The sequence below is a fragment of the Brachyhypopomus gauderio genome, chromosome 6 (assembly GCF_052324685.1).
Source record: "Brachyhypopomus gauderio isolate BG-103 chromosome 6, BGAUD_0.2, whole genome shotgun sequence".
Taxonomy (NCBI): domain Eukaryota; kingdom Metazoa; phylum Chordata; class Actinopteri; order Gymnotiformes; family Hypopomidae; genus Brachyhypopomus; species Brachyhypopomus gauderio.
In genome coordinates this window covers 20767862-20781849 of record NC_135216.1, presented here as the reverse complement: position 1 = coordinate 20781849, position 13988 = coordinate 20767862, and the positions used below count along the sequence as shown (strand labels likewise).

Genomic DNA, 13988 nt, shown 5'->3' with positions numbered 1-13988 from the left:
TGTTCAGAACCAGAAGTTCACAACAGGAATGTGTGAATAAGAGATCTGCAAACAAGCTACATGGTCCTGAGTTCCTAAATGTATTTAATCCGTCCCTTAAGGAATTCAAGCTGTTCTGCAAGAAAAAGAGGTTTAAAGTATATAAAATATATTTATTATTATTAATAATAATGATGATACATGAAATCACATCAAGGTTACATTAATGAGACTTTTCAAAGTATATTTAATGCATTTTTGTGGTTATGTTGACATTTTTGGCAGTTCTTTTCAATATTACACATTTTGTAAATTTTACCCATATTAAAATGATGTCAACAAAGTTTCAGCTCCTATTTACATCATTTAGATCACAAGTGCTGTTATTTATTATATTTCAAACCCATTAGCCTCAGATAACTTAGGCCACTTTCCAGCTCATTTTGTTATGGTACATTATGTAACATAATGTGGTAAAATGCAATGAGGCATAAAAATGCAACGACATTGAGTATCGTCACCACACATCATTGATTTAATGTTATGAGTCTGACTAATGTTTAATTTGATATCTGATTAGACAAATGGAGCGTGACCATATGTTTGCCCCTTGCTTTGGTAGAAGGGAAGGACTGAGTGAAATTGTTTTGTGTGTGTGTGTGTGTGTCCCTTAGCAGTCCACCAGCATGGGGTTATGTTTAGGGTGGAAGGAAATGGGCTCATGTTAGGATTTGCAACCCAAGTACACATTTGGAGGGCAAAATGCAATGGCAAAGACCATCATCCATGGAATTCCATTAGTTGCCCTGTAAAGAGCCCCAGTCACATCATCACCCTCCAGCCACACCGTGCTCTCTTCTCTGACAGACTGGAACAGGGGAAATGTTTGTGGGAGCATTAAGCTCAGTGCAGTGTGACAATTTAATGCAATTCCATTTCAGTCAGTTCAACTTAACTGAATTCAATGCAATTCATCTCAGTTTATCTGATCTTTCATGCTGCTAGACTATTTCCTGAAATTCAATTCGGTGTATTCCCAATATTTGCCTTAGATTTCAAATCAAATAGCTCAGGCATAATCCAGTTTTTTGCTATATGTCAATTAAATCTTGTCCAAAAGATAGCACTCAGGGTCACAAAATAGAGCATACAACATTACAGATATCATCATCACAGACACAAACTAGGAAATAACCTATTGTTTTGACCTACAGAATTCTTCTTTTCAACCTCTCCTTTAATTCTAGTAATGATTCCTTATCAGCGATCACATATAAAAAGATGAGAGGTCCCCAAAATATGCATATGGGCATGAACAAGTGCTACCTTATCAGAGACATGTAGGATATGCCTGCCCTCTGGTGGTCATGCTGAGAATTGATGTGCTGTAGTGCTAACCTTTATAACAGCATGCCATTGCAGATTCCTTTAATTATTGTTATGAAAATCTTTTTCATGATAGTCCTCTAGGAGCTTTAATCCAATCCCCGCTGCATTCACCGTGGTTGCCAAAAGTGTACCATAGGAACATGGATGACCACCATCTTCTTCACTATGACAAGGAACAGCTCTTAATTCCACACCTCTGACCTCTCCATTTACAGTTGGTAATACACACAGTGTGTCAGGCTGACCTGAGAACCCTGAATTCACCACATGTAATCCTCCACCTCCAAACAAACATCAGATGCTCTCTGATGCCAGAGCAAGTATCATAGTATTAGACAGGCTTATTATTGAACAGGCACTGGCTTACGAACAGCACAAACACTTAGCCAAAGCTGTTTAAGTCATTGATTGTTATGTGATGAATATGAGTGTCCAGATTATGCCAGTCTTTGTACTGCTGGCTTTTATTTTGAACATCTCATCCTCACTGTATCAAATTTCTGTATCAAACCAACAATGCGGTACAGTCATTTATGTTAATTACTATTTACAGCCCCCCTGGTTCATATTCTGAGTTCTTGCAGGGGTTTTCGGACTTCCTGTCTCATGTAGTGCTATCAGCCGATTATAGTGATTATAAGGTGATTTTAACATCCATTTTGAAAATCTATGTGACTCTTTTAGCATAAACTTTCAAGCAATTCAATCAATCAAATTTTATTTATATAGTGCTTTTTACAACAGTTGTTGTCACAAAGCAGCTTTACCAGTGTCCGAGTCCAAGCCCCCAGTCAGCAAGCCAAGGGCGACAGTGGCAAGATGACAATTCTGATAAAGGACACGTTTCTTTTCTTATACTGTTAGACAGTGGTGGACAGTAACGAAGTAAATGTAATTCGTTACTGTACTTAAGTAACATTTCCATGTATCTGTACTTTACTCAAGTACTTTTATTTGGTAAGACTTTATACTTTTACTTCACTACATTTCAAAGCGAAACTTTTTACTTTTCACTTCGTTACATTTACAGAAACATCTCGTTCCTTTTCTATTTTTAAATCAACGCTTAATAAAAGACTATAACCAATCAGCGCTCAGTAAGAGATTAAGATTTGTACGCTAATTGGCTGAGGATCTGACATGGCTGCAACAGATGGCTTTCCCCAACACCCCTGGCTTTTTATTTAGCCGAATAGTTTAAATTCCTCGAAAAGAAAAATGATTCGTATTCCTTCAAGTGTCTCCTCTGCATTCCGAAGAACACATCACGGTCATCATTTATGAACTCGCCGTCAAACTTGAAAAAACACATCGAGGTTCGCCATTAGATGAGTACTACCAACAGGGTGGTTTATATACCCTGGTTAATCACATTGAAATACACAACTTTTAACAGATGCTTTTATCCAAAGCAATGTGCTAGTACCCAAATTGCAATCTGTGGAGATGCTAAGCGCCAGTTTAACACAGGAGACTCCCACATCAAACGTTAAAGCCGGGGACACATACACGCGAATTTGGCCAAGCGAAGCGAACTTCGCAATTCATTCCTATGAGGGAGGCAAAGGCAAGCAAATATGAGCGAAGCGAAGCAAAATTATAAAAATTATTATTATATTAATTATTTACGCAATAATACACTCGAGGTTCGTGCTATAACGGGTAATATTGGCACTGCTGTGCTGCGGTCGTAGATCAGCACAGCAGTGCCAATATTACACGTTATAGCACGAACCTCGAGTGTATTATTGCGATTATACCACAGTTCAATTATCGCTGTTTATTGAAAGATTTTGAGTTAAAGAGGACGAGAAAATACGACGTTTGGTTAAAAACACTCCGCCAGTTAAAATAGTTCCATTCAATGGCTCGCTGCTAAACTTACACAACACTGGAACAGCCTTACCCAATAAATATTATAGAGGTAAATATACACAAAACAACTGTTGATGAAATTGTATTTATTAAAAATAAAGTACAACAATTATTGACCATCCACGGCTGATTGGAGGTTCGTTCAGGTATCTGTTCAGTCCAGCTCTTAAACCAACGACGCTGCTGATGCTATATAACTCTCCCTTCACGTTTCAGACGGATCCATAAAACGCTGTAGGACGTAGAGCCCAGGACGTTTGTTTTACGGTATTAACTTCGTTTCTCTGCATTTCCAGCTCATCCAAATCATTGTTTGTAAGCGTGACAAACCTTGGCTCATTGGAAGAATCAGGCTGGTCATTTATAGCTTCAGCCTTCAGTTTCAGATCGAAACAAATGCTTTCGAAGCCAATAGATTTAACGAACTCCCTGTAATTCATTTTGATAATGTTGCTGCTTGTTTATAGTTGCGCTGTTTGGCCTGTAAACGCTGCTGCGTTGCTAGGTTACCTGTATGTGGCGGAGTAATACATGGAGAGCTTCGGTTACAGTGATCGCCTCTCAGCCAATCGCATTGTAGGGTCAGAACTAACTGGTATAATAATTATTATTAATTATTTGGCCAAGTTTAATATTATGAGTTCAGTTGGTTGGGCTGCACACAGTTCTAGTTACTAAGCGTCCCTGTCCCGCCATGTAGTGGACAACGTATAACCTCTTCATATACTGTATCGCCTCTTCAAAACTTAGGTAATGCTTCATCAAATGTAATGTTTATAGTGAATGATTCATCAGTTGTGATGGTGTTTGTTATTTTTTATTAGTTTTTTGACAACCAAAATGAATGAAAAATAAAATAATGAAACTTGAATGAATGCTTTTTGCGTTGTTGCTTCAAAAGCACTTGGTCTTACTTAAATATAATATAGTTTTGAGTATTTTGTGTTTGCTAGGCAAATGTAAGGCACTGTTTCGTTGTTCACTTGTTGATCGAGTAGGCCTAGGGGTTTTGATGTGATGCTAAGAAAAAAAAAGTGTTTACTTTTACTTTTAATACTTAAGTATTTTTGAAGGCAGATACTTTTGTACTTTTACTCAAGTAAAAAATTGAGGTGAATACTTTTACTTTTACTTGAGTAATATTCAATGCAAGGTAACTGTACTTTTACTCAAGTACATAATTGCTGTACTTCGTCCACCACTGCTGTTAGATCTCAGTGCTGCTTTTGACACCATTGATCACAACATTCTACTAAATAGGCTGGAGACACTCATTGGCATAAGAAGTCAAGCACTCTCCTTGTTCAGGTCCTACCTGACAGATCGCTACCAATTTGTTCTAGTAAATAACGAATGTTCAGAACGTACAAAGGTAAAATATGGTGTCCAACAAGGATCTGTACTGGGCCCCATATCATTCTCATTGTATATGCTACTGCTGGGCACTATCATTTGTAGGGATGGTATTAGCTGGTATTAAAACTGGATGGCATAACATTACAATTACAGTTTAAATTACACTGAATATGTAAAGTAAGTAGATATTCATGATTCAGAATGCTCCCAAGTCTATGTTACCTTCTGGTTCTGCCTTTTTCAGCTAGGCTGTAATAATTTTATTTAATGCCAGAGTTGCTGCCACACTCCAGAAATGTTTATAATCTCATCTGTCCTGTATATGTCCTCATACAGAGCTAATTTTCCCTGTTTTATCTTCTCCACATGGCTGCCCGCCTACTCGAGGAACACTGAGGTGAGGAGAGACGAGCCTTTCCAGAGATCCATCCTGGGCCGGCCACCTCCTACCTAACCAGATATGATGGAGGAACAACCCACTGCCCTGACTAACCAGTCTGGATGATGGATAAAGGAAGATGGATAGGACTAAACAGGAACTACATAAAGGACTCATGTATAACATTACCAACCATCAAGACGTTTGGGACTGTACAGGAATTACATAAAGAACTCATATTTATAAATCTACACCAAGATGGACTTTATCCCTCACATCTTTTCTGTTTCTCTCTCTCTCTCTCTCTCTCTCTCTCTCTCTCTCTCTCTCTCTCTCTCTCTCCCTCTCTCTCTCTCTCTCTCTCTCTCTCTCTCTCTCTCTCTCTCTCTCTCTTTAAATTGTTGTCATGGCATGGTGACCGGCTTTGGCCAGAGTTCCCCCCCCCCCCCCCCCCCCCCCCGAGTCTTGGTTTCTCTCAAGGTTTCTTCCTCATGCCCTTAGGGAGTTTTTCCTTGCCACTGCCGCCCTGGCTTGCTCATTGGGGGCTTGGACTCAGACACTTGTAAAGCTGCTTTGTGACAACAACTGTTGTAAAAAGCGCTATATAAATAAAATTTGATTTGAATTGATTTGATTTGATTCAGTACATCTGGTCTAATAAAGAAATCTTACTGTTAAGAGAAGTTCTAGAGAATACCCTTCTACATGTTGCTGGAGTCAGCAAGATTAATGCAGCACTCAGTGCTTATTATGTGAAGTGCCTTGACTGGACAGTACAGTAGTTAGTCCAGAGCCATTATGTTTTGCATACTTAATTCTGCCCAAGGAAGTATTTCTTGCCACTGTCACTACTGGTTTGCTCATTAGGGATCTTGACCCATGCATTTGCAAAGCTGCTTTGTGACAGCTTGTGTCATAAAACGTGACTTGACTTGGCTATGTTATTGCTAGTAATATTTTCTAGGGGATGAACAACAGAAACCTTGTCATGGCATAATGGTCTCATAGACAGCAGGCAGGATAGGACATTAGGTGCAGAGAGGCAATAGTGTAAGCTGGGGGCTTTGTAGGTTACCAGGATGGCTGATCCTTGAAGGGGACTGTGTAGTGTCCATCGTTGTAGGTGGGTGACCAATTGAAGCATGGACAGGAACAAGGCAAGACTCCCAGGATGGTTTCAGATGACTGGAACAGTGTTGTGTACACTTATCGTACTCTGGAGTAGCTCCCAAACTCCCCTAATCGACCACAAAAATATTTATATATTAATTTACAGCAAGTTTACCATAATTCACTAGCCAAGCCAAACCTAATAGTAAGTTTAGTCTTAATCTATAAACCCATCCCTGCCTAATTCTGTTTAATCTGTTGTGGAGTAGAATGACAACACTGAGCCAGGAAGAGAGGCAGCAGAAGGGAGAGCACTGGACAAAAAGGGAGCCATTAAAGAGTACACAGAAATGTGGACAGGGTCTGGAATATGTCAATAATCAACTCTCAAGAGAAAGAATTTATGAAGGGCTATAGGTTTGCAAAGAAGAAGTCCTGCATTCCCCAATATGAAACCCAGTTAGCAGAGTTAGTCAAGGATCTGAGCAAGAGAGGGTTCCCCATGAAGAAAACCCACATTTATAACTATAAGGATAAACGTCAGTAATAGATGCAACAGAAAGGTTATTAAATTTTAGATGTTCATATTTAATACCTCCTGCAGTTGTTGGATCTGCCCTTCCAATGGATCATACCTGGAACAGCAATACTGGAAGAAAACAGAGGACAAGGATGCCCACACCACCTCAGATATGATCCTCTAAACCTCTTGAGTAGAAGAGGTTCTAGCCTGGGGTCTCCCCAAATATCAGAGCTCTGCATCCTATCATGGAATGAGAATCCAACGCAATTTTATTCTGCCACTACCTTTTGTGGATCATGGCTGTCTTCAAAATTAAATATTTATAATAGGGTCAGGGTTAACAAGTCTGATGGGAGAGGTCAGACAAAGAGCAGTCCATCTGCTCCAATCAGTCCTGCATCTGTCAGGATTCATCTGCCAATAAAAATCACAGAACTTTAGCGGTACATTGTCTTTTTCCTCCAAAACTATGGTGGGACCATTTTGATCTTACATCGGAAATATATGTTTTAATTGCGTTGTTGTTTCATCTGGTTCTTTTCAGAGCTTCCACTTGATCTATCTGAATTCAAATTCATCTCAAATTGACTCTTAGTTTACTATTCATATTATGTTCTGCAGATTTAATGTCGCATTTGTTTGACAGAACTGTCATATTTAAACAAATCCACCTCCTCAATGCTGAGGCATTATAGGGCCAAACATGAGAATGAAGTCCCAGATACACTCAGGATAAACTCAGGTTCTTTCTGAATTTTCTACAAATTACTCACAGTTGCGTTTTTCTTAATTAATTTCTATAAATGTATTCTTTACTTCATTTTCAACCATCAAGCTTCCAGGAAGCAGATGCTGGATGAGGTTCTGCTGAATTTCATCTGTCCGTGTGAGCGGGTGTTTTCTACAGCTCGAGAAGTTGTTTCAAAAAAGTGTAACAGACTAAAATTCAGAATGTTGGAAAGACTTTTTTTTTATAATTTGTGAAAAAAAAGTCCACAAGCATCCTCATTCCAAACACATTGACTTAGATTTTCACGCTATGTTACATGTACACATTATTTATTGACTGTATCCAAGAATATCAACTATGTTTTAAATGTAACTGAATATATGAAATAATATTATATACAATAAAATACAAGATTTAAAACATTTTGTATAGACTAGGTCATTAAATAAGTCCGTCAACTAGGTTGCCTGTAGGGATTTTTAAGGTTCAGTAGGTGTCAGTATTCAGAGACACACTATCGACAGTATCAATACTTTCCCTATGGGTTGAAATGCTTCATGATGGGACTATTATCACATCTGTGATAACATATTATCACTATTATCACATCTGTGATTACAAATTACCAACAGACCAGCAAAACATCCATGACTATCTGTCGTCTTGATTATATGTTGCCATTTGCTGTTTCAGAAATGAATCACACAAAGCCTGACAGACTGTACCTTTAAATATCTTTTTATTCAGCCCCTGATCCCCATCTTGACAAACAGTAATATTGTGACTGAAATGCTGATAATCATTTGTCTTAAAGCATTAAAGTGAAGATAGTGAAAGATCATTTACATTCATACCATAGCACATGTATTTTTAAATGGCCATCTATTGAAGGTTAGTAGAGCTCAAACAGAAAACATGTTAATATTAAATCAAAAGAAACACACTTTAGTCAGAATCTAATCTTATTTTAGTGATAATGCAACATTCTGGCAATTAAATTTCCTTAATTTATTCTGAAATCAGTCCCAATGTTTCACTCTCTGCATGTAGTCTCAGGAGTGCCTGATACCAGTGCCATGGAGACCACAGAACTAACTCTGTGCTTTTTAAGAGGGCACAGTACATGCACGTTAATACATTTTAGAATTTGTGAAAGCAAGTTGCAGCTTTTCCTGATTGGGGTTTTTAACAAATGAACAACTCAACTGCTAGCATGAACACCCTACAAGACTTTTTCAGAGGCCAAGACACAGACTTTTTACTGAATCAGGAAGTTGGTTTAATATAGGGTCTTGGTCCATACACAAGTGTGATCACCTACATAACTGATTTTTCTACCAAAAGTTTTCAAAATGTGTACTTTGGCCTTAACCAGTTTCAGAAGCAAACCACAAAACTCATTGAAAAGCACCAAAGCTGAATTATGGTGGAACTACACAATAGACAAGTATTCCACTGGGATATTGCAATCATATAGTGATACCTGGCAGTCATAACACATATTAAACCTTTGATATGACATGGTTACACACTGCCTTGTCTTACTTTGACCATAATTATTTACCTTTGCAAATTTGTCAGTGTATTTTAGAACATTCACAGATCACTTGTGAAATGTCAGAATGGACAGAGTGCAGATGACCTTAGCCAATATTTTGAAAAACAATATACTATGGAGGTCTAAAACTGTGATCTACAAGAATCAACCATAAAGAAAATATCATGAATATAACCACTTGTCTCATGGTCCACATTTGTACCTTTGTTATCCCTGATGTCAGTGTCACCTTTTAATAATATTCAAATTACACCGTTCAGCTCACTGGTTTTTAAGGAATACTCTCATGGCTGTTTTGTTGTTCTAATCAGTTTTACAGTTATTCATCCATCTAGTAAACTATAATACAGTATTTATGCATTTGTTTAGCATGTTAAAAACCAGTACATTTTATACAAGATAACCCTGTAAGGTTACTGGAGCTCATAACATGGTGTCTTGACTTTTAACCCAAATAAAGTACATTTACATGTATACCCCAAACAAGATAAAGACAACAAATCCATTTTTCCATTATACAGAACATTTTAGAAAAACCAATTAAAAAACAATAAAGTCCAGATGATGCATCTATCTTAGCTAACCAACTTAAGAAGCAATAAATCAATTTATGATTTTTTTTATCATCAAAAAGGTAGATCATTCTCCACACCAAGGTAATTCTTAACATTTTGTGAAAATGTCCTACAATAAGATTTACCATTTATGTATATCAGGAGAACTCAGGATCCACTGTGGGTTGAACACACAACAGTCTGGAAACAAAAAATACCTCTTTGCTGCTGTGCATGTCCAGCACACATTTTTGCACCTAACTCCCAGATACATGCAATTCATGGCACATTAATGAATAAAATCAACCCACCCAGTTCTGAATCCAGTCATTATGCCAAAGCTTTAAAACTTGGTGCCCTTCTTAAGCACTGGGTCTGATGAGCTATAAACGTAATATACAGGCAAGCAGCCAAAAGTACTGCTTTGATTTTCAGCCAATGGTGTATCTCAGAGGAGCAAACTTTCTGAAGACCCCCGCTAGTTCCGATACCACAGTCCAGACAGACCCAATCAGCCCTGCTGGGGCTGGGACAGGGGAATTCAGCTTTAGCAGCAGCCACAGTGGAAGTCCGCATTTGGGTCAAACAGGAGTGAGGCTCGGTTGCGGTCGTGGGGTAGGCAATCCAGGTGGTACCAAGCATCACAGTCATCACACTGGACCCACTGCACAGTATCCTGCTGCGGTAGACGACAACGCACCGCTGCACATGGCTCCACACCCTGGACCACACCCGCATCTTCATCATCTTCGTCTTCATCATCCGAAGAAGAGGAAGATGATGATGATGACGATGAAGAGGACGAGGAAGAGGAAGAGGGGGATGGGAGGGAAGGGCGAGGCAAGGGATGCTTCCTGGGTCTTCCACGTCGTCTACTGCAACAAAATATTTGAAAGTAGAGGTTTCACAATAATGGAATGCATAAATTCAATGATAAATGACTAAATCCTTTCCTTGTCAGGAGCTGCTAGACGAGTTTAACAAGACCACCACAACCTTTACTGAAATCAATTAGTCATTGAGCTGTTTACACAAGTGCACTTCGTTTCACTGTTTGGTTCACTCATACAAGTTATAATGCAAAACATATGCGTATGGACTTCTACTAGACGGGCCACCCGATGGAGGATGGGTTTCCTTTTGAGTCTTGGTCCTCCCAAGGTTTCTTCCTAATCCTTGCCTATGGAATTTTTCCTTGCCACCGTCAACATTTGTTGTAAAAAGCGCTAAATAAATTTGACTTTGACTTGTGTTAATTCAATCTAACTGCACAGACGTTTTTAATGGAAAAAATGTAATGCAGAAAATCAAACAAAAATCTAACTTGGTTTTAGTAACCATTGATGGTAAATTATTTAATTTATATCAAAGTAGGAGGGAAATGCTATTTGCATGCAGGTATAAAACAATATGCTTTTGAGCCTGTGTTGTTGTTATTGTTATACAAGTGTTTATCAGCTTTCAATTATACTTTTTAAAGTTAATAATCTCCACAGTAACTCAGTAGCTTGGATGATAACTTTGATAAAAGATCAAAACTTTCATTTTTGATAACATTCTTTGCAGCTGACCCACAAAGTCACCAAAGGTTTTAACAGAGTTCAGACAATATTGTTTGATCAGAAAACTGACATACCCAGTGGTGGTCTGGAAGCGTGCAACATGTCCCCTCTCCCTTTCCACCTTGGTCAGCCTCATTGATGGAGAGGCCAGGTGGTAGTTTTCACCACCAACAACCAGGGGGGAATACACCGGTGACCCGTTTGCTCTTCGCCTGCCACGAGGAGCTAGCAAGCAAGACTTCTGCGGTTTGCACCTCACAAGATTTACACTTTTGTTGTAACTCATGTTTACAATATCTCGTTTTTGGAGCGAGGTAAAAGAAGGTTTCCCGGTGCTTGAATAATTATAAATGATGCCATTTTGCTTGGCTATCACAGGCCTGATATCAAATGATGGCCTTGTGCTCAGCTCTGTTTTAGACAATGCAGGCTGGAATATCTCAGACTCAGACTTGTACAGCCGCCGTCTCTTCCCCCCTCTGACTTTCCGTGCATCCTCCAATCCACTTCTGCGACCCACAGGATCATCTGAACTATCGTCCTCCAGCAACACAGTGTGGGCTGACTTCCGGCGGCTCTTAGATGAAGGTGGGAGAGACTTTGAAGAGGTCTCCATGGAAACTGCAGGGAGAGGAGGGGGGGTGGAAGGTGGCACCAAAGCTGTAAATGAGGGTGTGCTGGTAGAATTCAGGTCAGTGGTTTTGTCTGTCCTCTTGAAGGTCCAGGAGCTTCCATTCATCTTACTTAGACTGCCAATGGAATTAAGGATGACAGTGGCTCTATTGATGGACAGTTTAGACAGGTCAAGACTGGGCTCAGGTTTGCTATCCAGACTCGTCCTGATCCGGTTCTGAATGTCAGATGAAAAGGAGCTAGCCTTTGGGACTGTAATGGCATCAAACTCCTGTGGACTAACCCGAACCTTTTGGAAGAGGAAGTAGAACTCTGGGCTCCCTCGCACTGATTGGCCACCGAAGATCAATGTATCACCATCAAAGATTTCCCACAAAACACCTTGCTGGATTCGGACATCATTCACCCATGTGCCTGCCAAACATTGAAATCATAAGATCAGACTTTTTATTAGACAAATTAAAATCTGATGGAAAAAAACTATCAATTCAAGCTACATAAATCAGTGAAGATTGGTCTGTACCACGATGCATATATATTTTTAAAACTAACAGAAATTATTTTTAGCAAGCAAAAATATAGTTTATTGGATTCACGTAGTGCATACAGACAAAACTTATTGAAGGCTCACCATAGCTGCTTCGGTCCTTCACCTGGACTTTCCAGCCCTCCCCTGCGTTGCCATCAGTCTGCCTCTCAGCGTGCAGTTCAGCATGGATACGGGACACGGTTGATGACTCCAGAGTAACATCGCACAACTCTGGCGCACGACCCAAGCGGAACACTGACTGGGAAAGCGCCGGTCGGAACGTGTACAGGTCACGGGCCAAGTTAGATACTTCACTGCCCTGGCCGTTAGCATTATTTGACGAGCCAATTCTTAATAGCTGAAAACACGGCTGGACCCCAGACAACATACTGGCACTCCGCAAGAAAAAGCCACAACTACACTAGGCAACAACGGGCGACTCAGCTACATAGAACCATGAGCAGAATTATGAGTCTCCATTGTAGATTTTAACCACTTCGCTACAGAAAAAAAACATCTAGAAACCTTTAAAGTATGTAACACCTGTAACATATCTGATAATGTTTGGATATTTTCGCGCATTAAATTATCAGCATACTGAAACGACAAACACGAGTGATTTCTGTATAGTATGACTATAATTTAGACAGGTGTGCACATAACAGTGTGTGGCAGCAGGGCGACGTGACACCCGGTTAATCTTCAACCTGAGAATCACAGAAAAAAATATCTACCTTAGATATGTATTATCTTGGATACATTTATTACAGCCAATACTTGTCAGTGTGTTTAGATCGCTAACCAAAGCTAGCTAGCATAGCTAACGCCATCTAATTCTGCTTAACTGAGTGTGTGTCGAAGATATGTTGAGACCAATTAATACCTTAGAGGTCAAAGTTTTTGAAAAATGTAACTTAATACATCAATCTTACTGACAATTTACAACTTCACAAAATACAACTTTGCCAGCTATAAGACTGCGACCACTGAACTGGCACGCAAGGCCGCTTTCCTGTCGAGCTATACGGCTAGAGAGCTAATCTAGCAGTCGCGCTATAGGTTACGATGTACACCAGCCAATGGTTCACCTCTAGGATTAGCTAGAAAGCTAACTTGGTTGCATTGTTAAAATATCAAAAGTTCAGCAAACTGATATCCATGTTATACTGCCAAATATAAACATACAACAATTGGTCTTAAAGTGAAGCATATTCAAAAGTGTTTACTCCACACTAGAAATCTCATCTACTTTAATTTCACCACCAGCGAAATAGAAAAGAGAAGGTAATGCTAAAGCAAGGCGCTTGAATAGCCTGCTAGCTAACTCTCTTTAAGCAGTAGGTAAACCCATACAAATACGACTTCAAATTAAATATCTGATGGTAACATACTTTCTTGTTTTAAATGAATATCATGACAGCGAAAAGCCTTAACAACCGACAACATACCCTAAATATGACGGAACGTTATTGTAAACTTCAATTTATGTCTGTTATTTTTTTCTTCGTTGTGAACTTTTCGCGTTCTTTTCCCAGGAAGTGCTTTGAAATTTGGCGCGCCGGGAAGGGTTTCCTTGCGCGAGATTTAACGCCACTTCCGACTCTTTTGTCAAAAGAGTTGTCAAAAAAGAACACCAGGCTGCTTTGGCAAGATAAAGTTGATGACGGTTACGGTTAATTTTGCTTAATATTGCATATTGGACATAAGGCATTTTGCTTAAACAGCCTAATCAGAAATCACGAGTTTTCTTTTTCTTATATGAACAAAAATGAAGCATATGAAAAGACAGAAAAGGCTAAATTCATGAAACA

The 13988-nt window shown here is 39.2% G+C and overlaps 1 protein-coding gene across 2 annotated transcripts; it reads right to left on the bottom strand.

The window, feature by feature from the left end:
* Window positions 1-8063: 8063 nt before the first annotated feature.
* Window positions 8064-13726, bottom strand: tcf19l (transcription factor 19 (SC1), like). 2 transcript variants are annotated; one of them, XM_077009575.1, is made up of 4 exons: window positions 13626-13726; window positions 12280-12884; window positions 11090-12062; window positions 8064-10328 (listed from the first exon to the last, which is right to left on the bottom strand). In XM_077009575.1, exons 2-4 carry the CDS (start codon window positions 12563-12565, stop codon window positions 10001-10003), a joined length of 1587 nt encoding a protein of 528 aa, XP_076865690.1. In that variant the 5' UTR covers window positions 12566-12884; window positions 13626-13726; the 3' UTR covers window positions 8064-10000. The 2 variants fall into 2 exon arrangements, with proteins under 2 accessions (XP_076865690.1, XP_076865689.1); XM_077009574.1 differs by having other exon boundaries at window positions 12280-13716.
* Window positions 13727-13988: the final 262 nt, after the last annotated feature.

Bases quoted from the DNA above. Each gene is read 5' to 3' on its own strand.
- tcf19l (XM_077009575.1), bottom strand. From the start codon at position 12,565: ATGTTGTCTGGGGTCCAGCCGTGTTTTCAGCTATTAAGAATTGGCTCG. The intron at 12,063-12,279 runs GTGAGCCTTCAA...AATGTTTGGCAG, and splicing joins GAAGGACCGAAGCAGCTATG to GCACATGGGTGAATGATGTC. The intron at 10,329-11,089 runs GTATGTCAGTTT...ATTTTGTTGCAG, and splicing joins CGCTTCCAGACCACCACTGG to TAGACGACGTGGAAGACCCA.